Source organism: Eumetopias jubatus, unplaced genomic scaffold (genome assembly GCF_037043125.1).
Source record: "Eumetopias jubatus isolate StellerSeaLion01/CBP00866 unplaced genomic scaffold, mEumJub1_p1.0 scaffold_5, whole genome shotgun sequence".
NCBI classification, from domain to species: Eukaryota; Metazoa; Chordata; class Mammalia; order Carnivora; family Otariidae; genus Eumetopias; species Eumetopias jubatus.
The window spans coordinates 92,626,942-92,651,802 of record NW_028274811.1 but is presented as its reverse complement, the minus strand read 5'-3'; the positions used below and the strand labels follow the sequence as shown (position 1 = coordinate 92,651,802).

General features: G+C 53.2%; 1 protein-coding gene across 1 annotated transcript in view; it reads left to right on the top strand.

Annotated features, from left to right (window-relative positions):
* The first annotated feature begins 441 nt into the window (after window positions 1–441).
* The window catches only part of NEURL1B (neuralized E3 ubiquitin protein ligase 1B), a 38,581-nt gene continuing 14,161 nt past the window's right edge, over window positions 442–24,861 (top strand). The window contains exons 1-3 of the mRNA XM_088023185.1: window positions 442–869; window positions 10,122–10,207; window positions 18,582–19,127. Coding sequence (XP_087879311.1) covers window positions 442–869; window positions 10,122–10,207; window positions 18,582–19,127 — 1,060 coding nt within the window. The remainder of the gene's footprint in view (window positions 870–10,121; window positions 10,208–18,581; window positions 19,128–24,861) is intronic.

The window sequence follows — 24,861 nt, the reverse complement described above, 5'->3', positions numbered from 1 at the left end:
CCTGCTCACTCTCCCTCTCTCTCAAAATAATAAACCTTAAAAAAACCCAAAACTCTAAAAATAAATAAAAATTAAATTAAAAATAAAAATAATAAAGTGCTTGTTATTTCTGTTTTCACCACTTACATGCCTTGTCTCTACCTACAGTGTCCAGCACAGTGCCTGGCATGCGCTTAATAAATATTCTAATATGTTCCCTCCTCCCAACCTTTGGATACTGCCTAGGTTTCTGTTTGTAGGTCCGTGAGCACACACCCCCCCCACGGTCACCCCGCCCTTTACACTGCCGTAGGCGACCTTCTGCCGGCGTGTACATCCCCACCCCACCCCACCCCCGCACCCCTCATTAGTGCACCGTCAGGGTGAGGGCTTGGACCCCTATGGCCCAGCGCCTGGAAGAGGGCCTGGCACACACTAGGCCTTGGCGAAGAGTTGGAAGAAATGAATGAAAGGCCTGGCACCCGAGGACACCCAACGGGCGGCGCGTCTTCCTGCCCCGGGCGCGGGAGCGGCAAGAGCGGGAGGCTCGGCGGTTCCGCTCCCGCCGCCCGGTCCAAACTTTCAAAAGATGCGGCGGCCGCCGCCCCGCCTCTCCCTGCACGGTTGGAGGCGGCGGGAGGCGGAGGCGGAGCCCGCGGGCTCGGGCCGGTTGGCTCCGCCTCCTCCTCCGGCTGCCACCGCCTCCCTCCAGGCGCCCGCCCCAGCTGCCGCCCGCCGGCTCGCCCGTGCAGCCGCGATGCCCCGGAGCCCGACCCTGGCCCGGGTCCCCGGCCCACCGCGTTATTAGCCTCCGTGCACCCGGAGCGCGCCGCCGCCAACGCCGCGCCCCGACGCAGCGATGGGCAACACCGTGCACAGGACCCTGCCAGGTACGCCGGCGAGCCCTGCCCGGGAGGCGGGCGCTGGGGTTCTCCTCTCCCCAGGGGACCCGCTGGGTGACTTCCGGAGAGCCACCCCACCCCCTTGGAGCCCTCGGCGCGCAGCGGGCTGGAGTCTTCGGTGCCTCCTGGACCCCGGCTCCGCGCGCGCCCCTTGGCTGGGCTTTGCGCTCCGGGAGGACCGGTACCGCGTCCTGGTTACCTTGGGGACCCCAGTCCTCGTTCTCCCTGCTTGTCCAGATGCGCGAAGGGGCCGCTGGGGCGATGCCGCTCGCCCCCTCGCCTTTGTTTCAGCCCTAGGGCGCTGAGGAGGGAGCCCGGGGCGCCCTGGGGGGGTGACAGGAGCCGGGCTCCCTAGGGCTTCCGACGGCCAGAACCACCCGTTGTGCCGAGACTGCAGCTGCTGAAGAGGGGGGCGCTTGCAGGGGTACCCCAATTTCCAGCCGCCAGCGCCCCCGCGGCACATGCTGCCTTGGTTTGGCCATGTTCCCACGCGCACCCCGGCTGCGCCCCCCTCTGGTGTCCGCTCAACTGGGGGCTTTCCAGCCCCTCGGAGTCACCGCTGCAGAACGCATCGCCCCCTAGTTAACATCACCTTAGAATTTCCGGGGCTAGAGTAAGGGGATGGGGGTGAAGTGGGAAGGTGGGAATGGGGGGCAGAGGAGGACTTACTAGAGAATACCTGGTTATTTGGGTGACAGATCACTGCACTGGGGGCTCTGTGTAGGGCATTTTGCATACCCCAGGGCCAGGGCGGCATGCAAAGCAGCTTTTCGTTGTAAAGATGTTTATCCCAATTTTACAATTAAAGAAATTGAGGCTCAGAGGAGAAGAAATGACTCACCTAACGTCATACTGCTAATAGGAGGTGAGTCTGGGATGGGCCCCCTGTCTGCCTGCCCAGCCATCCCCCACACCCCAAGTCTTTAGAAAAAGTCTTTATCTTGGCTTAAGGCGAGGCATTGGTAGCATCTTTTGGGCAGAAAGTGAAAGATGTGTGTATCGGCTGCAGTGCAAATTTAGTGTGAGGTTTTAGGAGAGAGACATCCCTGGCCTGTGCTCTAACACCCCCATGTAGCCCCCCTTCTAGGCTTTATATCAAAAAATCATTGTTTCTTCCTCTGGAGGGTCTTAAAATGGATGATGCTGTGCCCGGGATTCCCAAGGCTGGCCTATGCAAGAGGAGCCAACTCCTAGTTTATAAGCTTCTGGGCAGCTTTAGGGCCACTGCATTCAAAACCCCCATATTCTCAGACAGGTAAAGTCACCAGCAGAGGGTCATCAGCTAGTCGGAGTCAGAGGTGGGATCTGAACCCAGGTCCACTTATGGGCCAGTGGCCTCCAGCTCTTATGAGCAGGGATATTGGCTGGATGGGGATGGAGGGACATACCCACCCGGTCCAGAGGTGTCCAGGGCTGTTGGCAAATATGGCAGCAGATGCTCTCCCAGCCACAGACACCTGGCTGCAGCATGGGCCCCTTTGTAGGATTTCTTAATTAAAAATATTTATGCTGTTCTAGTAAAAAAGCCATTCTGCCACCTGTGGGTCAGCCTTAGGGTGGGTGAAGGGACAGACAGAGCCAGGCAGGCTAAAAATAGCTGGAGATTTATATATTGTCCATCCCACAGGGCTCTTACTCTGTGGACTGGGCCACCAGGGCTAGGAGCCAAGGGTTAAGGTTGTTACCCACTGCAGTAACTAAGTGTGAAAAATTAAAATTCTCCACTGGAGCTGAAGCTTGCCCCGCGTTTGAGGAAGGGGACAGAACTGGAGTTCCTGAGACACATCAGGTTGCTGTGCTGAGAATATGAAGGGCCATTCATTGTTTTCCCACCTGTGTGTAATTAGTTTCTCTCACACACTATGCCGTTTCTGACAACTCTGTGATCAGTATGTGATGCTCCCCACACTTGAAATATCCTTGTCTAGTCCATTTCTTAAAAGTCAGCTTAGTTGTCACCTCCTCCAGGAAGCCTTCCTTGACCACCCACACCAATCCCACCCTTTGCTCTGCTACCTAGATACCTTCCTAAGGCTCGGCTTGTTCATCTGACCACATTGCATTGTCGTCACCCCTCTCCAGAACTTGCCTCAGGGCTGCCTGAGGACAGAAACCGTGTCTTGATTATCTTGTATCCCAGGTTGCCCAACCCAGAGCCTAGTGGCTGGCAGGGGCTCAAAAACCAGTGGTAGAGCTCACATGTTGCCTGCATCTTAGGCTGAAAGAACACTTGGCTCAGTCTTGCCCTGTAGAAATCCTTGTGCTTTCGTTCTCAGGAAAAGGACACATGCGTGGGGTTCCTTCTATGGGACTTGAAATAGAGAGCTGGCATTTGCTGAGCACCTGGATTCCATGCCAGGCTTCCTGCATATGTGGCTTCATTTACATGCCAAGCATGCTTCTCCTTAAGGCTCCTGCACTTGCTGATTCTTCTGCCTGGAGCATTCTTCCCCCAGACCTCCACATGGTTTCCCCCTCGCTTCCTTTAGCTCTCTGCTCCAGTGCGGGTCCTGCCATCACCCCTGCCCCCGGCATGCCCCACTTGCTCTCCCCCACTTGGTGTTTCTCCTTAGCATGATCACCATGTGCCACACGGCATGTGTAGTTAGCTGTTTAATCACCTGTCTCCCCAGGGAGGATTTTGTCTTTTTATTCACTGCTGTATATTCAGCACCTGGAGCAGTGGCTAGTACACAGATGTTCAGTAAATATTTGTTGAATGAATGAATGAATTTAATGCTCGCAATAGCCCTGCAAGGTAGGAATCATCATCTCCATTTACAGATAAGGAAACCAAGGCTCAGAGAGATAAAATGACTCATCCCAGCTCACGTGGCTCATCCAGTTGGTAGAACCAGGATTGGAATCCAGGTTGATTTAGCCCCAAAGTTCTACATTCGTCCTCCGACATGCAGTATCCTCCCAATCCATGGTTCAGACAACATGTGTTGGGTGCCCCAAAGCAAGTATGTCATGTTATCGTGTGCAATAAGGACATGTCAAAGAAAGGGGGGTTCCTTAATGATTGATGTGGGAAGCCCCTTGGCAGTCTTCACAAAGGGCATCAGCAAATTCAGACGAATGCCCTGTAAAGAGAAGTGCCCAGGAGCCAGCAAGGAAACTCACATTTGCCAAGCTCCTGCTGTGTGCGTTACCCATTCTCTTTCTAGTTGCAGTTCAATACTGCAAAGTAAGGTGCCATTCTTCTCCATTTTATGGATGAGGAGAATGAGGCGCAGAGAGGTTAAAACACTTGGCCCAACTCACACAGGTAGGCAGTGGCAAAGCTGGGTTTAGAAGACCCTGGTCTGTCTTATTCCTAATACCACATGGTCCTTTTCTCTGGGCCCCGTTTCCCTTAATCTGGGGTTTGTAAGGAAAAAAGTAAAAGTGTAAACAAGTGGGGCTGGGAGAGGTTGGAATTCCAGGGCAGCGGGGCTCTTGCCCCTTCTTCTCTCACCAGCACATGGCCACCCTTCCCTCAGCGCGCCTCTGGGGCTCACCCACAGTTCTGGTTGGAGAAGAGACAGAATTCAAACTGCCAGTTGGGTTTAATCATCAAGTTGGTCCCTGCTTGACCAAGTCAATGGCCCTTTTTAGTGTTAGTTCAATAGTCAGGCATCCTGGAGCTTGGAGCGAGGGAAGTATGTTGACCTTGGTCTGTGCCAAGCTCTGAGTCAGGGGCTTTGCCCACATTATCTATTTTAAATCCTTGTAACAACCCTTTAGAGGGGCTATATTTAGTCCCATTTTCCAGGCAGGCAACATCTGTCCTTAGGGGCCGTGTGCCCAGGCTGGAGTGACTCCGGGGTCTGCCCTGCCCTACGTTTTCCTGAGTGTGCACCTTCATTCATTTAACGGACATCTTTTGGGCACCTGTCGTGTGCCAGGCCCTGGGGGTTCAGCTGTGAATGGGATGGAAGCCACTGGAGGCCCCCGTGGAGCTGGCCTCTAGTGGAAGAGGAATAGGTTGCGGGAATAGAATCGGACATGTAGCTGGTTAGGTGGTTAGGTGCAGCTGCCCTGTGCTTCAGAGAGGGAGGGGTAGGCGCCCAGGGCCCCAAACAAGGCCTGGCCACCAGACCAACTGGTCTGTCTACTGTGGGTCATGCATGACCAACTTTTTAAAAAAATCTTTAATGATATAGAATAGGATAAAAAATATAAAGTGCACTGGGGTAGTAAGGAGAATTTTTGCTTCATAGACTTTGTTTTGGTTGTGTGTGCATGTGTGTGTGTTGGACTCTGTGGGCCTCGGCAACGAAGAGTTGTGGTGAGACCACTCGCTGGTCCACAGCAGTGGGAGGTCTGGTGTTTGGGTCTAGAACACGGATCCTGGAGTCCAGTTGCCCGGCTTCAAATCTCAGCGCAGCCATTGCTCAGTAGAGCGACTCTGGGCAAGGTACTTCCCTCTGTGTGCCTCAGTTTCCTCACTGTGAAGTGGGAATGATAGGGGGAGCTCCCTGGTGGTTGGGGTGGCAAGAATTAAATGGAATAGGGCAGGTAAACTTAGCACAATGCCTGGGGCTTTCATGGTCATGGCTATTGTTGCTGCTGTGGAAAGAGAGGACTTGAACCTGCCCCTGGGGTCCCTTGATGCGGATGGATGACAGGTGCCCTTCACTTCCTGCCTTGAAAGCCCAGTCCCAGGTGATCATGAGCCTTGAACCCAGGGCTGGATTGGGAGGCATCCCTTTCATGTGTACCAACAGCTGCAATTCCCAAGTCTTCTCCAGCATTGTCTGGGACACCAGATTTCTGGTGAGAAGACTCTTCTTAGCACGTTGCATTTTGCCATTTCCATTTGTTCACCAGACCTCCAGACTGCGCTCTGTGCTGAGCCTGGGGTCACAGCCTGGGTTTAGGGACTCAAGGTCTAGTGGGAAAGACCAACAAGGACAGGGCAGTTACCGTAAGTGGGGGCCCTTGAGAGCCCAGAAAAGGATGCAGGAAGGCTTCCTAGAGGAGGCGCTGTCTGGTGAGACCAGAAAGCAGATCAGTTAGCCAAGAGAAGGAAACGAGAAAAGCTGTTCAAGACAGAGGGGCTAGATGTGCAGAGGCCTGAGTGGAGGGAGAACAGGGCATACGTGGGGAGCTGTGGCGTTCCGGGGGTCCCAGTGCAAGTGGAGGTGATCTGGGGGGTTCGAGCGGTGGGCAGAGGCCATGTCAGAGGAGGGGATGGTTTCTTGCAGGCCAGCCCGCAGTCAGGAGGCTTAGATTTCTTAGCTGCCGCGCTCCCTGCTGGGCTGATGTGCTGAGGTTGCCAGCAGGGGCGTAGCATTTTCACTGGGCTTGGCCATAAGCACGGTTTAATCTTCCCCTGTTTAATCTTCCCCACTGACAAGAAGAGTCAGCTCTGCCCTCTTTTGGACCAAAGGGCTTTCTGTACTTCACGGTGCTCTATGAGGGCTTAAAATAGAAGCCCAGAAGCCAGGTGTGCGCTTCAAGCGGGGAGGGAAAAGGAAGGAGGCCTGGGTACAGCCCTGTAGGTAGTAGGCGCTCACCTGGCCTACAGCAGAGCGCTCAGAGCTTCTGCATGCTTGCCACATGCCGGGCCCTTTATCTAGTTCGTCCTCTTTAAACTGTCAGGATCAGCCTTCCAGAAGTAGTCTCCCATTCCACAGATAAGGAGACTGAGCTCACAGGGGAAAGGAGACGTGCCCTGAGACAGGCAGCCAGGAAATGGCAGAGTGGAATCTGACCCCAGGTGTAGGCAGCTCCAAAGCTCCTTCTCCTCCATCGCCAAAGGGCACGGCGCCCTGCGGCCCCTTGGGGCTACTGCCCCTTGTCCTTATCCTGAGCCCCAGTGCTCTCAACATGGCCTGCCTGCAGGTGCATCTTCCCTCCTTCTCTGTCCTGAGAAGATGAATTACTTCTGTCCACAGCAGCCAGAATGAAGCTGCCCATAGGAAAGGTTCACCCCTCACCCTTCCCGACCTCACCCCAGGCCTATAGACTCTGAAACTCAAAAGGTAGAGGTGGCCTCTGGGAATCCTGCCCTGGAGAAGGGTGAACGTGAACTCTGTACCCCTTCCTCCTGCCTCTCTCGGGCTCAGGCTCCTGATGTTTCTGCCTGGTGAACACTGGCCTGTGGTTGGCCACCCCTACCTGCCATCTGCAGGTGTCATGGTGCACCCACACCCTCTCCCCTGAGCCCAGCTACTCACGTGGCCCTGGGCGCACAGAGGGCCAGCCAGCAGCCACCCATCCGTCAGCAAGGGCATGGGGCTCGGGTGAGAGCCCTCTGTCGTCCCTACCCAGGCTTTCCCGCAGGTGAGGAGTGTCCTGTCCCCCTGCTGTACTGTCATTGTCAGCAGAGCTGGGAATAGCACAGGCTGTGGCCCTTCATGGCTGGGTCTTGGTCCTGCCCCTTAGTAGCCGGACAAGCAACTCGACCTCTCTGTGCTTCAGTTCTCTCTTCTGCAGAAAGAGGATGATGATGTTACTTCACAGGCATGCGGAGCGTCTGACAGATAGTAAGGGCCCCTGCTCTGCGCTGAGCCCTGTGCTCCTGAGGGAGACAGACCCAGAGAAGAACCACTAACTTGTGCCCCGCAGCTGATCTGTGCCAGCCACTCTTCTGAGCAGGTCCCCGCATTTGACCCTCAGGACAAGCCTCAGGACACAGCTACTGTTGTTACTCCCTTTTGACTGCTGAGAGAACAGAGAGGCACAGAGAGGGAAAATAACTTGCCTAAGGGCACACAGCTCAGGTAGTGCAACACCATCGCTGCTAGAAGGAGAGTATGTCGGTCTGGGGAGGATGCCTGCCAAGTCAGGGTGGGAGGTCAGGCGGGCAGTGTTTCACATTGGCACTGGAAGCCTTCGTGGTATTAAGCAGAAATCTGTAAGTGTCCTGGCAGATTTGGTTTGGGTTTTTCACCTCCTTGTTTGGGTGTCTGTCTCACATCCTGCGTCTGGGCCTGGCAGGGTGGAGACGGTCTCCAAGCGGCCTGTGGGCTCACTGAGGGGACCCCAGCTGATAGTCCCCAAAGCCTGATGTGTAGATGTTTCTTTCAAAGCAGCTCAGGGGACAGCTGATGTCTTGAGGGCTTTCTAGACAGCAAAGCGGGGCCCATGTCATCCCCAGGGGAGCAGAGAATCCCTAGCAACATGACCTGAGAGCTCTCTGCAGATCCTGGCGGTCAGAGAGCAGACCTGATAGGGGAAGGGCACCATGGACCAAACACAGACATGACCAGTGCAGGGCCATCATGTGGAGGCAGATTTCAGCTCAGTCAAAGGAAGAACTTTCTAACTGTGGAAGCAGGCTGCAGGTGGAACAAGGGCGTGAGGGAGAAGTGCCCTTTGCTGGAGTGGCACTGGTGTTTAGCCCGGCTGGGACTTGATATGGACATCATAGCGGCAACTGAGGATCAGATGGGTCCAGGATGAATTGTTCATTAAAGTGCCTTTTGACCCTGGGGTCTTGAGGGAGTGCTCTCCCGTGTTCATGGGCTGAACACCTACAGGCCCCTTCATAGTCTTTCATTTATAACATCCTCCTGCCAGTTCTTCAAGTTGGGAGCTCTTCGGACCATTTTAGAGCTCAGGCACGGAGGCACAGAAAGGTGCAGCCACCTGCCCTCACCGGGGTCTGGCACAGTCATCCTTGGACATCAGTCCCAGCTCACCCTTGTCCCTTTCTCCCTTCATTTTTTTTTTAAAGATTTTATTTATTTATTTGACAGAGAGAGAGAGAGACACTGAGAGAGGGAACACAAGCAGGGGGAGTGGGAGAGGGAGAAGCAGGCTCCCTGCTGAGCAGGGAGCCCGATGAGGGGCTCGATCCCAGGACCCCGGGATCATGACCCGAGCCGAAGGCAGACGCCTAACGACAGGCACCCAGGCGCCCCTCTCTCTTCATTCTTATTACTGGGACTCGGCTGGCCTCTTGCCTCACCTCTGGGCAGTGGAGAGAAAGTGCTTTTATGAGTAAGCCATTTGGGGAAATGGGTGGGATGGGGGTGTCAGGGGCAGTCCTGGCACTCGGCAGGGTGCCCATAGCTATTCACAAGTGTATTCTGTTTATATCCTCAACATTACACATTGTTTATATTACAATTCTATCCCTTGGCCACGTGTTTTCTTTCCTTTTTCTCCCAAGGATGATGGATTTAAGAGATGGGTGGGCACATGCATACCCTGCATCTCCCAAGCCGGGTCTGCTCGGTAACTTTCCACTCCACAGAAGAGCTTCCCTTCCCCTCAAGGTTCGGGGCAATTCAAGGTCAGGAGATGGGACAGCGGAATTTCCCTCACTCTGAGGATGGCCTAGGCCTTCATCCCTGCAGACAAGTCCCCCAGGGGCTCTGTTCCTAGGACCAGAGAGTGCTCAGAACCTACCTCCTATCTGGCAGATGGGACACTGGGGACCAGAGCTTTGTGCCGGTTCCCAGAGCAATTATAGATGAGGTCTTTGGCTGGACTCCCAAGAGAGGTGATGGAAAGAGCACTGGTTTTGGAGGCAGCCTTGAGTTCAAGTAGTTCTACTCTATCTAACCTGGGTCACCCTGGGCAAGGCATGTCCCTCTCTGAGCCTCTACTTCCTCATCTTTAAAATGGGGATAATGATGGTACGTCCTTTACAGGGAGGCGGTGAGGTATAAATAGGGAACTCCATGAGAAGTCTAAGCCCAACACAAGACGAGGACTCCGGAAGTCCCCTTGAAGGCAAGGAGCCTGTGCTCCTGCGATGGGCGGGGGGGCTGGGGTGGACGTGGGAGCAACAATAGGATCGATAGTCCTGTTCCCCTCAGGTCTCTGTGGGGAGAGGTCTAAAGGACCTGCTGGTCGGCTAGAGAAGCAATTTTGAAGAATGCTCAAGAGCATGCATGGATTTCGGATTCACACCAGAGTGCAATCCTGACCCAGCGGTTTACCTGAACCACACAGGCTTCCTGCAGCACCCTCAATCCTCACTCTCTCAGAGGATGGTCAGCATGATGGAGGAGGTGCAGGGAAACGAGAAAGCTGGGTCTTCAGAGAAGGAAGCGGAGTGGGAGAGGCACCCTTCGGAGTCACTTCTTTGCAGGCCTCAGAGCCAAACGTGGCAGGGAAGGAAACATTAGTCGAGGACCTACTGTGTGCCGGGCACTGTGCTCTGATCCTTCCGTGCAGGGATGACTTCTACACTTTGCCTGAAGCAGCCAGAGCATTCTTCTCCCTAGTCCTGTGAACCAGGCTGGTCTGGGTTCAAACACTAACTCCACCGCGTCCTGGCTGTGTGGCCTTTGGCAGCTCTCCCAACCTCTCGGAGCCTCCCTGTCTCACCGGCAATGGGTCTGGTGGCAGTCACCTCCCCCGGGAGGACCACAGGAGGTCTGGTGAGCGCAGGGCCAGTTGTAGTCTCTGCACTGCCCCCCGGAAGGTCTGTCTCTCTGACCGAGCCCCACCCCCAATTCCTTTTCTGGGCCTTAGGGACGTGAGGCACGGGGGCTCCATCCCTGCCCTGCTGTAATCAGTCACCCGCTTTCCTTTTTTAGATGCTGCTTATTGTGCATCTCAAGTTCCACCAAACTGGCCTTTGAGCAGCTCAAAACAAGCTGACTGATGACATCCACCCCCCCCACCCCTCCCCGAGATCAAGCCAGGGCATCCCTCCACCTCTTCCACCAGAAGGTGGCTTAAGCTACCTGGACATAGTCTAGCTTTTTTCTTGCAGGTCAGGAGGCGAGCAAGAGACCTTGGGGTGGAGTGAGGCATAAAACAGGAAAGGCGCAGCCTTTGGAGTCAGACAGGACCAGATGTGAATGCAGACGCTGCCCTCACACACACAGGGGGCCTCTGTAAGGGTGTGCAGAGAGGGGCCTCAGTGTCGCCATCTGGAAGCCAGCCGGCAGCGGGTGGTGAGGGGCGAACGGGCCACATGGCAGGCACATGGCGCACACATGGTGTGCCGCAGACTCGGGCTCCCCACCCCTCGAGCCAGCAAACGTTGCCCGGCAGTGGGGCTTGCGAAGAACACTACCTTGGCTCCAGGAGCCAGAACAGCAGAGTTCAAGGAGAGCTTCCTCGTCCAGCATTGCTTTGGCCCTGAGAAGCAGGACCAGTGGATCTACTGTTTCAAAGAGTCGGGATGGAGCCCTGCAGGTTAGTGAGCAGTCAGGCTGCTGGGCCCCACCCAGGCCAGGGGAGAGGCTACACTCAAGGCGAAGAGAAGGGGAAAGGGGGCAGGCTCAGCCAGCTTATCACCAGGCGGCTGCCAGGGGCTGCCTGGAGGAGAAGCAGGTGCCGAAGGGCAGGACTGGACCAGCAGTTGGAAGCAACATTCAAAACCTGAACCGTTGGGCGCCTGGGTGGCTCAGTCGTTAAGCGTCTGCCTTGCGCTCAGGTCACGATCCCGGGGTCCTGGGATCGAGCCCCGCATCGGGCTCCTTGCTCAGTGGGGAGTCCGATTCTCCCTCTCCCTCTCCCACTCCCCTTGCTTGTGTCCCCTCTCGCTGTGTCTCTCTCTGTCGAATAAACGAATAAAATCTTTAAAACAAAACAAAAAACCTGAACTGTTTTTCTTACTCCCGCTATGCTGGGTCATTCTGATAGGCCAAGAAGAGAGAGAGGGACAGTTTGTATGGGAAGAAACTGGGCTTGACTCTCATTCTTCGGAGAGGTGGATCCGCAGGGGTTCCTCCCTGCTCCAAACACTTCAGTGGTCCCCAGAACCTTCTTGAGGAACTTAACCCCCTTTGCACGGTCTTTAAGACCCTTTGTGATGCAGCCCCGGACTGGCTCCAGCTTCCCCTCTCCCTTCTGCCCTATACTCCTTCTAGTTCCTTAAGTGCTATTCCCTCTGTATCAAACACACTTCTCCACCCCTATCATCCTCCCAGACACTTCTGCCTCAGTCCCGTAGAGTGGCCGCTCTGAGACGTGTCCCCATAGCCCGGGCCCTCCCCACCACCCACCCTGCTCAGTCCTGGTGTCGGTGTCCGCCCCCCTGCTGGTCTCAGCTCACAGGGCAGGGACTGTGTGTGGCCTGTCAGCGTATGTGTCCCTGCAGCAGTGCAGGCCCTGACATGGAGTGCACGCTCCCTAAATGTCAGATGAAGGAGGAAGTGATGTGCTCGAGAAAGAATGAGGGCACATTTCCCCCCACCCTGCCCCACTATGGCAGTGGGATCCTAACTGTGGGAGCTGGCACCTGGGAATTTCCTGGGGCTTGGAGTTTCCTGGGGCAGTTTATCAGGAAGAGACCTCAGTGAGGGGGCCCAGCAGAGGGTCAGAAAGGGCTAGGAAATCTTGACTCCGCTAAGCACATTTCGAGGGGGTGTTGGGATGACCTCACCTCCTGGGAACTCTGCACATCAGAGCCCACTTGAGCCAAGAGGGCTGCCACTTGGGCCTGGAAGGAGTGGGCCTTGCTCCCAATAAGCAGTGTCGCGTGACCTCCGGCCTCCCTCCTCGGCTCCTCGTGGCTGTTGACAGGAGTGCGGGGCCTTCCCGGCCGCGCTGGGGTGACTGGGTTTTGTTTGCAAAGAAAAGGGGAGGGGAGGAGCAGGGTGGCGGTTTCCAATGTGGGCTGGCCCCTTTCCGTCCTGGGTGCTGGCCTACCAGGCCTCTGAAGCAGAGAACAAAGTCCCATTACCCTGGCGTCTGTCTCCCGGGTGCCTGTCACTGCCCCATTTGGCAGAGGTGAGGGAAGGGTGGTTCTTTTTTTTCTAGCCCACTTGCGAACCCACCAATGGCAAAGGTACTTCCTGTTGCCAGAGAAGACTAATATTCTTGTCCTGCTTTGGGTGGAGGGAAGCCTTGCCAATACCAGCCTCGCATTTTCCTCTCTAAAGGATACGCTCACACGTGCGCACGCGCGCACACACACACACACGCACACACGCACACACCATGTTGCTTCCTACTGCCAACAGCATTGATTTGAATTGTGGACCTGGGCAAATGTCACTTGAACCAGCGACTTCTCACCAGAGGTGCACTATCTGAGGTTAGAGGGTATGTGAGTCCAGGAAGCCCCTGAAATTGTATGCCAAACTGTGTGCACGGAGTGCGGGTATTTTTTAGGGGAGAAAGGCTTATACAGCTTTCATAGCCCTTAACAAGGGCCACGACCCCTGCTCCCAGTGGTTACAGAGGGCTGCCTTGGAGAAGGGGTGGGGTGTGGGAGGAAGGGCCCAGGCCTGGCCCTCTGCTGCCACCGCCCAGCTCTGCGACCTTGGTTTCCCCCTCTGGCAAACGAAGGTGGTAAAACCTACCCATTAGTCTTTGGGACCAAAGACTAAATCGAACAGAGACACTCACCAGCCCATAAGAGGGGCTCAGTAATAGGCTGTGTGTGAAAGGAGGGTACAGAATAGACCGTTCTCCCGGCTGGCAAGTCCCTTTCCCTGTGGAGCGGAACCTGCTGCAGATTTCAGCCAGGATGCCATCTGCTGAATGCCAGCACGCTGGAGGCTGTCATCTCAGCGGCCAGAGAAGCTGGAGTGCTGCTTCCTGCCATCCTCTTGGCCGTAAATGCCATTTGCTCAGGCTCTTTTTATATCAATGGAGAGGCCGGGCTGGGGCAATGAGCGAGGCACATTTGGGACACTGCTGCAACAGCTTAAAAATGGGCTTCTGTCCTCAGACACTAAGGGAAGGCCACCCTAGGGTTTTCGAGAGGATTTTCCTGGCCAAGGTCACCAGCCCTCCACGGAGAAACATGTCCAGATGTATTTCCCCAGACCTACAAGCAGACACGTCTCTGATGTCAACGGACATCAGAAACCTTCTTGTCAAAGGAACAAAGTAAGGTGACTAATAGGAGAGACCATGTGTTTAGTGAATACCTACTACGTGCCATGCATCGTGTCTGACGGATTTACCTTGCAAATTCAAAACTCCTCACAGCGGTCTTGCAGGGTAGTGAGGACTCCTGCCAGTTTTGTAGTGCTGGATGGGGAGACCCAGAGAAGCTAAGCATGGACCTTAATATCACACCGCTATGAAATGACAAAACAGAATTTAAACCCAGATCTGTCTGACTGCAAGCCTATGTTCTCTTTAACGGCCTCTCACACTGAGATTCAGGAAATGAAACTCTGGGAGGGATGGAGGTGAAGGGCTCACCCAGGAGTTGGATCTGCTGTCCCCATGGGGAAGGAAATGAACATTTAGTGATCATCTACAATGTGCCAGGATTTCTGCCCGATCTCTCTGCGCTCTTCCAGCCTCTCAGCAGCCCGAGACAGGGGTCTAAGGTCACGTGCCATTCCAGATGAAAAACTGCAGTGCTGGGAAGTGATGTGACTGCCCAGGGCCCCCAGGCAAATGAGCAGCAAAGCACAGGCTCGAACCCAGAGCCCATGAGGGGTGTTCTAAACCACAGATGCGGGAAAAGCGCATTAGCCACCACCCGAGCTGCTCTCATGTCTACCTGTCTAACCAAAGGACTTGTCCAAGGCTGGGCAGTGACAACAGTCAGAATAGAGTCCCGTCCTCCCTAACTGTCCACAGCCACTCAGTGCCACCCCCCTCAATCTCTGCCCCTACATTTAGAGTCCAGGCATTGCTTCCGTGACGAAACGCCAGAAAGACCCTCCCCTCTGGTCTTGGCAGGGCTGGAGCAGCCTTTGGTCAACTGTGACATTGGGCCTGGAATGTCTCCTGCTCCCTGCTAAGCTACTGCAGAGGTCTCCTGGGCTCCCACCTCACAAGACCCCCTCCGCCCTGCCTTGTCCTTAGAGTGCCCAGGTCTGATTCCTAGCCAGAAGAGGAAGGGGCTCCCTGGCCATAGGCGGCACCTCACAAGGCCAGCGGGTGCTCAGCCTTTGGTGGAAGGAAGGGGCCTGGGGCCTGTTCCCTGGCATGGTGTGGGGGCCTCTTCCTGGCAGAAGGTTTTCTCACCAGTGACAGCGTGCCCGTTTGAATCTGGTGCTGGTGCCAGCAGCTAGGAACCTCTGTGCCTACAGACTTGGCCATTTGGGGGGGAACAGCTGAAGTGATCCCCAGGAGGGGAACGGTGGGGGACACTGTGGCCCTTGATGGAATATTCTGCAGCCACGAAACCTAAGCACTGTGAGTGTTCAGGAGCCATGTGGGGAAAATGCTTTTTATGTAATGCTGAGTTAGAAAACAAAAAGGCAGGAAGCAAACCTGGATGCGGGCTCTGACTGCAGTGAAGTTGGAAAAGGTGCTCAGGACTACTTAGTACTCAGTACTTCCGCACCGCTTGTGGAAACAGGCTGGGACTGGAGGAGAGAACGCTGGTTTGGGATCAGACATTGCTGGGTTGACATCTCTACACTGCTTCCTGAAGCTGAGGGGGAAGTGTCTCTGCTGCCTGGAGTTTTGTTTCTCGCCTAGAAAATCCTGCAGGTGAAGGATTTTGAGAAGTAGTTACAATCCCATGTCCCAGAAGACCTCTGGCCTGAGGCATAGCACACAGGGAGGGCACAGCCAGGGGCTCTTCCGTGGATGAGGGCCGTGCAGAGACCATGGGAAATGCCATGTGAGTTAGGCTGTGAAGGTAGGGAGAAAGGAGGGAGTTTCCTCTTCCTCACAGAACTTTCTATCACGTGGCTGTGGTGTTTAAACGTCAGGTTTTCCGTTAACATCTCTGAACTAGGATGTTCTGCGGGGCCCCTGGAGCCCGCATTTGCATTTCTCTGTTTCTTATAGAAGCCACTTTCCCTGAGCCGAGCTAAAAGCAGTTGGTGGTGTACAATTTGGAGACTGCTTATTACTGTTCTTTCATCTTAAGCATTTTCAATTTGTATAAATAACACATCCTCAGACACTCACTCTGGTCTTTTTACCTCATGTCAGGGCACTGGCCTCTGATGGGGTAGAAAGAGTGCTTATCCCTCACTCCCTGAAGGAAGTTGGATCGTACAATCAAGATTCAACATGTAAACTTCGCAGGTCACTTGGCTGTGTTTTGTCCTAACATATCGCTGGTTTTACAGGAACATTCCCCTTGTAGAAACAAAGCAGTGTGTCTCCCCAGCCAGCGTTCATTTCAACCACCAGGTCGCTCTGAAAGGACATCTACTTAGGATTCCCAAGCTGTTTGGTAAAGAAATTCTCCAGTTGAGAGAGGATGGGGAAACAGCAGTGATGTCAGGGGGAGAGGAAAGTAATCACATAACCGTGGCTTGTGGGCTTTGGTGCTCAGAAGGACTTTTGATCTGTGGTCATATTTAATGTTCCCTGGAGAGTGTGTCAGCTGTGGGGACCTTGGGGAGGATTTGGCCTGTGGACACAGGAGGAAGCTACAGCCCAGAGAAGCTGGGTGGCTTGCACAAGGCTACAGCGTTCATGGAGAACGTGGGCTCTGTGGTCCCTGGGCGGGCCCTGTGGTCCCTGGGCGGCCTCTCCTGATGGTTTACACCAGGTCATATTTCCCCGACTTGTTTGATTTTTGTCCTCCGAAATAGCTCTCCAGTGGGCCCTTGCTCTTATCTTTTGCTTCTGGAGATGACCCGCCGTGTGGCTCTTGGGTCCACCCTCTGCACTGCCTGGGGGCCCCTCCCTAGCAGGCAGTGCTGGGCCTGCTCTGCGGAAAGCCCTTCGTGGTCCCCTCTCCCTCCTGTCCCGTACAAGGTTCCTACCAATCAAGACAGTTTGGGCTGCAAAAATCAGAAACCTAGCTCAACCTGGCTTATAAGCCAAAGAGTGCTCTCCTTATCCTCCTTGGGTGAAAGTAACCTCTGCCCTTCTGCCTCCTGCCTCAGAGGCGGCCTGCCCAGATGCCCACTGACTTTGAAATTGGCAGGCCCCCGTCCCTCTTTGGGCCCATTTCCCCACCTGTAAAATGGGCTTATCAGAGATGACTTCTGAGGTCTGCTCTAATTCTAACATAACAGAGGCGGCAGGGGGCTTTTATCAAGTGCCTGGTGTGTGCCTGGGCCCTGCTGAGCATGGGAGAATCAAAGATGAAAAGGAAAAGCCCCGGCCCTCCAGGATCCAACCCTAGTATCACCCGATCCCTCCTCACCACCTCTCTGCTTCCCCGTCAAGTATCCATTATTTGTCTTATTTATTCACTATATTTTAACCATCCGAAGCAAGTACACGGAATGTTTCGTCTCTCATTAAAACCCCAAAACTCCAAATCTCTACTACCTTCGAAACACACCCAGAATCTGACCCCTTCTCACCACCTTTACAGGTACCTCCCCACCTCCCAATCTCAGCCTTCATCATCTGTGCCTGGGATAATCCAGTGGCCTTGCCCTAGCCCCCAGCTTCCTCGGCCACGCCCCTGCCAATAGTCCCCTCTCCACACAGCAGCCTGAGCAGTCTCACCACTTCTCGGCCCGAAACCCCCAATAATGTCCCTCTCACATAGGATAAACTGGCTCAAGAAGAAACAAGCAGCGACCATGGCACCCCCTCCCTCCCTGCCACCCCTCACTGCTCGGGCCCTGCTCTCATTTGCCTCCACCTCCCCCACCTGCTCACACCACCCCAGCTGGCTGCCTTGCTGTTTCGCAGCCACACCAGCTAATTCCCGCCTCAGGGTCTTTGCACGTGTTGTTCCCGTGCCCGCAAAGCTCTTCCTCCAGCTACCCTCATGGCTCACTCCCTTCACCTCTGCTCAAAAGTCACCGCTTAGAGAGGCCCTCTGTGAGAATCCTAATACTTCTCTCTCCCCCACCTCCTGACTGCATTTTTCTCTGTAGTGCCTCCCACCAGGTAGAGTATGTTTTACTTTTTTTCTGACTTTGCCCCCTGCCCCAGAATGCCCACTCTATCAGAGTGGGAACCTTATCCCTCTTGGTGACAGTGCCTAGCATGGTGCCTGGCACACACTAGGTACTCACTAGACATTTGTTAAATGAATGAATGATTAAAGTCCCTTAAGTTGGTTTGTTTTTCTTATGCAGGACCTTGGCTTCAGTCCTTGTATTTTGTCTTCTGTGGATCACTGGCTTCTGTTTAGAGAGGGGCCTCCAGCTTGGCAGCATGGCTTTCTACCTCCTAACTGGGGCATCCTCCCCCACGGGCTTGGGGAGGGGAGCCATGGCTTGCTTGCCTCATCGTCACATCTCTCTTCATTTTCCCCTGTCCTCGCTCCCATTAGTCTCAGTATTAATGGAAGCCCAGCAACGTGCCCAGAGCACAGTGAACCCCATGGTTGGGTGTGGGAGGAGTGGTCCCGGCGGTGGCCTCTCATTCCCTGAGGTGGCTATTCTTCTGCCACGAATACAGACCACTGTATGCCAGGAGTTGCCTGCGATTTATAAGCACTTGCCATGAAAATTGTACTCAGCTGCTGTTGTGAATGAGCAGCAGAGACTCGTGCAGTAATGACCCACCCTGCCATCTCCCAGGCTGCCAGAGCCAGTAACTGCCCCTGGGATGGAGGAGGACAGGTGGTAATGATGAAGCCCCCACCTCAACACTCAGCCACCTGAGTTTGTGGCCAGCAGCCAGCTCCTTTGAAAAGAGACCCTCCCAAGATTCTCCAGGTCCTTCGGTGCAAAATTCCCTTAGAAACGAACCCTCCAAGGTGCATGTTCTAGAAAAGCCAACATTGCTTATAAAGAATGCCTTCATTTTCTATGGGTAAATGGGAGGGGAAGTCACAGATCATAGTGACTTTGTTGTGATAGCCTTGGGCAGGCTGGCGGTAGCTGGAAACTTCTCAAAGTTTATTACGGGTCTAATTAAGATGGAATTTAAAATGCAAATGACTATGAAAAGACGAACCTGTTCGCGGAGTTCTGAGGGGGCCCTAACCCTCCTGCCTGTCTCTTCCCGCAGACCCGAGCCCACCGGCTCGCCTCCTGGCCACCCGGCCGTGCTGTGGCCCCGGCCCCGAGCGGCGCCCAGTCCTGGGCGAAGCGCCGCGCTTCCACGCACAGGCCAAAGGCAAGAACGTGAGGCTGGATGGCCACTCACGCCGGGCCACTCGACGCAACAGCTTTTGCAACGGCGTCACGTTCACGCAGCGGCCCATCCGGCTGTACGAGCAGGTACGGCTGCGCCTGGTGGCCGTGCGCCCGGGCTGGAGCGGCGCACTGCGCTTCGGCTTCACGGCGCACGACCCATCGCTCATGAGCGCCCAGGACATCCCCAAGTATGCCTGCCCCGACCTTGTCACGCGGCCTGGCTACTGGGCCAAGGCGCTGCCCGAGAACCTGGCGCTGCGCGACACCGTGCTGGCCTACTGGGCGGACCGCCACGGCCGCGTGTTCTACAGCGTCAACGACGGCGAGCCCGTGCTCTTCCACTGCGGCGTGGCCGTGGGTGGCCCGCTCTGGGCGCTCATCGACGTCTACGGCATCACCGACGAGGTGCAGCTCCTCGGTAGGTCGTGCTCCGTCCAGGCACTGGGTCTCTGTGCGCATGGATGTGTATGTTTTTTAATATTCGCAAACACTAAGGGCTCACTTTGCCAAGCCTTGTTCTAAGCAGTTTACACATATTTTTTTTTTTTTTTACTACAACCCGCCATACTCATTTTACAGGTGAGAAAACTGAGGCACGGAGAGGTTAAATAACTTGTGTTGCAAGGCCAGGACTGGAACCCACAAGGGTTGGGTCCAGAGTCCAGGCCCTGGCTCAGGTTCATTCATACCTCGGGTACTTACTCATTCACTCACTCAGTCTTTTGTCCATTCCTTGGCTAATTCCTTCACTCTCTTGTTCATTTGCTTACTCATTCACTCACTTATGCATGTGTTTGCTCACTCATTCGTGTATTCATTCACACAGGTACTTATTCATTTGCTCATTCAGTCACTCACACATCCGCTTACTCAGCAATCAAATTTATGCCCCAGTCCTCGAGTATCTACAGTGGCCACCGTTAAGGGGCTCAAGGTCCACTGGGGAGGCAGGCAGACAAGCCTGGCTAGCCCTGACCCTAACGGAGGAGGCAGCCGCTAATGTTAAAATCCTGGTGGCGAGAATCCTTTGGGAAGAAGCCCTTGAGACCTTTTTTCCCTCTTTTATTACTGTTTTAAATGATTTAAAATTCACATAACATCAAAGCAACCATTTTAAAGTGTACAATTAAGTGGCATTCAGTTGGAAACAATCACCTCTAGTTCCAAAACATTTTCATCTCCCCAAAGGGGAAACCCATACCCTCAGCTGTCATTCCCCATTCTCCCCTACCTCCAGCCCCTGGCAACCACTGACCTTTGTGTTTGTGACCTTAGCTCTTGAACTCACAGGTTACATGTGAGCCAGCCCAACCTTGATTTCTGAGGAAGTGAAGAGAGATCAGGTTTCTCAGGGGATCTGGACACAGCCCTACCTGTCACTTACCTTCAGTAAATACACAGATTTAAAGTTTTTGTTTTTTAAGTTTGAGTTTGGACGGATTTATACACGAACCATAACCCAAGAAAGCTCCCCTCTTTCTTGGAGGCAGCCTGTGTTCTGATTTTTCACCATAGACTAGTTGCACCTATTCTTGAACTTCATGGAAATGGAATCATACAGTATACATGCATTTCTGTCTGGCTGCTTTATCGCAGCACATTAATTTTGAGATTCATCCGTGTTGTTGCTGTGTGAATCAGTGGTTTGTTCCTTTTTAATTGCCGAGTAGTATTCCATGATGTAGATGTACCATAGCTAGTGTATCTGAATGTCTGGGCTGTTTCTGGTTTTTCTGCCTTGCACCTTGAGGGAAATCTCTGGCCCAGGCTCCTTGCTCTCCACTACTACCCACACCACCATTGGGCAAGGAGGGAAAAGACACGCATCCCAGCTGCGCCCTCCTTCCCCAGAAGAAGGAAGGCAGAACTTCTGAGTGGTTAAGAGTAGAAGATTGGGAGTCACACAGACCTCTGTTCCACACCTGGCTCTCGACTTGCCAGCTGTGTGGGCTTGGCCAGGTGACTAAACCTCTATGCGTCTCAGTTTCTTCATCTGTAAAATGGGTTCACAGTAGCACTTACCTCCTGGCATTGTTGGGTGACATGAGGGTATATGAAAGAGCCACAGCACAGTACCTGGCACGTAGAAAGTACTCAAGAAATAACAGCTAAGAAATCAGAATCTCTGCCCATCTGCATGTGGGGCTAAGCACATGTCTGAATTCCAGGCTGAGGCAGACCAGACTATGAATAGCTACCCACCCTGTTATGCTGGGGCCTTACTTGGGCATTTTAACCACGTTGCCCCACACTCGAATTTTCCATACGTTTTGCATTTCACCTCCAGGAGATGTAGGTTTCTAAAGCCTCCTAGATCTCCTGTCACTCTTTTTTGGAGCTCTCTGTTCAGAGCAGGGAAACAATCACACCTCATTCACCTGCTCCCTCATATAGCCCATGTGTTGGGGTAACCACCAAGAAATCATATACACCCCGTAACCTTGCACAAGTGGGTTAGGGTTTTCTGAAAATACAAACTGGAAGGAGCCTTTGATGACTTAATCTGAATAAACCTGTGAGGAGTCATGGACTCTTCCCCCATTCATTTGTTCACTTAGCAAACTTTTATTGAGCCCCCTTTAATGCCCCAAGCCCCTTGGAGGAAAGGGAGAGAACCCCCTGGAATACTGGTGTAACGTGGTTGACGTGATCCTCCGTTTCCTTATCTTCAGGTAGTGCCGGAGATGTGCTGGTTGATAGGAAGCCCTGTGCTACAGGACCAGGTTTACGAGTGAGATTCAAAGGAATTCCATTTCTGAGTGATAGGATTCTAGGTGAATTTCATTTCTTTATACATCTATGAGTTACTTTACAAAAAAAAAAAATGTGTGAAGAGCTTATAGTGCTTTTACAATGAGAAAGGGCAATAAAGTTATTTTTCTTTCTGAAGGTTACATGAGATAATGGGGAAGTTTCTGGCATGTGATCAAAGCTTAATGTTTCCTTCCCAGGGGAAGAGTAAATTGACATTGGGGACATCTGGGTAAAGGGATTATGGGTGATCCCCACCACTACCACCAAAGTTACTAATGACTCATGATCAGGAAAAAAAAAAACTTATAATAAAAATAAGAAAGCTAAGTTTTTATGATTTTTATGGCTTGAGTTCAGGCAACAGATACCCTACTGCTGCTGGCAACAGGGGTGAGGCAACATGAGAACCACAGAAATCCCACCCTAAGTGGGATCTCCCTCTCCCAATTCTTAGAACTGGGCTTTCTAATGATGGTGTCTAAGGTACGAAGTGGATAAATACCAGGCAGCCAGTGTTTGTGCAATCCGGAGCCCTCTGATCTCCTTTTCCTCACAAGGAACAAGAAGGTGACATAGTTCCTTTAGAGATTGTCAGCCGTGAAACTCCAGAATGGAAAACTCCAGAATAGAGACCCCTCACCCATCCCTCACTTCTCTCAGACCAGTAGATAAAGACTGAAAACCGACAAGCTCAAGTGTCATCTAAGTAAGCTTGTCAAATTGAACAAATAAAAATACAGGACACCTCGTTACATGTGAATTTCAGAAAAATAATTTTTTACTGCAAGTATGTCCCATATAATATTTGGGCCATACTTATAAAAGCATTTGTTTTTCTGAAATTCGAATGTCACTGGGCATCCCGGATTTTATCTGGCACCCCTTATCTGAGAAACATCCCCCCGTCTTGTGGAACAGGGGGACCCTTTATTTGTCCTGGAACTTGAGCTAAAGTTAAGTCTCAGAAAGAAATAGGTTCATAGGCCTCATGTATTTCTTTCACTTGATGGATTTATGTTCCTAGCCCAGCATCCTCCTGCAAGGGGGTCCATCTGCAGACCCCGGTGTCTGGTGTGCCTTCTCTTGTGACCTGCTCATTCTCTCCTCAAGACAGGGGATTTAGCCCCTTTAGATAAAGACTTCAGGACTCAGAGAAGGGAAGTGACTTGCCTAAAACCACCAAGTTTGTGAGTGGCAGAGCCAGGATTAGAACCCCGATGCACCCGTCTGTCGTTAGTTCAGTGGTTCTCAGCTGTGGCTGCATCCAGACCAATTCGATCAGAGCTTTGGGGAGTGGCCCCCAGGCATCTAGATCTCTTAAGGCTCTTCAGGTGATCCCAGGACGTAGCCAGGCTTGTGACCACAACAGTCGCCTTTGCACAAGTGCCTATTTCTCCTCCCTGCTGGGTGCCGAGCTGAGTTCTTCAGACATGTCAGATCAAGGCATGGGGGTCATCCCTGGACCACAAAAGCCCCTTCTCTTGTTTGACTTTTCTACTTCACCCCCAGCCCCTACTCTAAATTCCCATTCACCCCTTCCCCTGCCCAGATAGTGTTTAGTATTAAAAAAGTGTTTAGTATTTAAAAAAAAAATAGTAGAGTTTTACATGCATGGGACTGGGCAAAGAATCACTCCATTGTTCTTTTTTCACTTGCCCCATTTTTAGATCTGTCTGGTTTCTTGTTTCCTAGCAGCTCCTGCACTGATGGACTAGGGCGCCACCAGTCCCCCGACCCAAGCAAACTACATTGCAGGGCACACTCTCCCACGAGGCTGTACTGTGGCTTCTGGGGTTTCCCATTCTCTGGGGCACAGACCAGGATGGCCTTGCTGGATCCCGGAGTGGGCCATCTTGAGAACCTATGATTTCTCTAGATGCTCCTCTGGGCCAAAGAGAAGGGGCTGAGCCCAGGCAAATGACATTCTGTTGAATTACTAGTTAGGAGAGGCAGGTATGGCCAGGTTTCCTCCTCCTCTCCCTGGCTCCTCTGAGAAGCTCTTTCCTGGAGCTCTGGAGTTCAGGCCACATGTCCTGAGGCACCTCCGTCCCTCTTACAGACGACTCAGTAGTGGTCACTGTCATATAGCCCCTTTGTCCTTCCTCTGTCCAGTGGTGGAAGGCTGGTCAGATCAAATAAGCAACACCAGTCCAAGGCCATGGCATTGTGGGCTATGTTGTCAGAAATCTTTGGTTTTAAGTGTCAAAAACCAGTTCAATCTTGCTTAAGCAAGGAAAAAAAAATTAATGTCTCATGTGACTGAAAATTCAGGGGAACGACTGCCTGTAAGGCTGGCTTGATGCAGGGGTCCAATGAACAGCACCTGAAATATTGGCCTGCCTTTATTTCTTGCCCTGCTGTCATCTTTATTAGCATCATCCTCAGCTGGAATGCCTTTTGGAGGTGGAGGGCGGTGGGGGGGGGGGCACCAGCAGCTCCATTCCCATGTCCCTCATCCCACCAGATTAACATATCTAGCAGGACAGCTGCTTTCCTACAAGGTCTAGCTAAAGTTCAAGGTTTAGCCTCATTGCTCTCCACTGCCAGGAGGATGTGATACAGTGACTGGCCAAGTTAAGGCCTCCTCCTCAAGGTAATCGGTGGAATTGGGAGGTGGGTGTGGGGGCAGTTCTCTTAGAAGAAAAGCCGGGTGCCGGGACCTGAAGAAGGGGGAGAAGATGTCATACACCCAGAACAGTAGCTCTATATAGGCCTTGTAAGGGAGTCATTTACCCTTTTTGAAAGCCTTGAGCCCCTTCATTAATTTAGTTACCTACTATGCACCAGGAACTATGCCAGGAACTTTACCTGAGTGATGTTTTCCAGTCCTCACTAGAACACTCTGAGGCAGGAAATAGCATCATCCCCATTGCAGACCCTGCATGGATGGATAATTTGGCCAGGGTTACCTATCAGTTGGTGGTGCTAGAGTTCATGTTTGTTTTTTATTAGCGTTATGAATAAAGCGTTTGACAAAGACTTGAACTTATGGATCCAGATGCAGGGCCTAGAGGTCAAATGTGCCACCCCATGCTTCAAATGAGTAAACTGAGCCCTAGAGAGAGGCAGGGACTTGCCCAAGGTCACCCAGCTGATAAGTGGTCATGATAAGGGGGGGGGGGTTGGGCCCAGGACCCTGGGGGGGGTGCCTCAGCATGGGACCTGTGAGCACCCCACATCACACAGAAGGAATGGCTGCAGGTGGCTTCATCCAGAGCCTCAGTGGGGAGCAGCACAGGGAAACTGGCTTTTGCAGTTTATGTATTCTCTCCAGTCTAGGCCAGCATCCAACTCCCTGCCTGATAGTAAGGTATTTGCCTGGCAGGGTGGCCTGAAGGAATGTGGTTTCCCAGGCTCCTGAGGGCCTACTCTGTGCCAGGCACAGGGCCAAGTACATT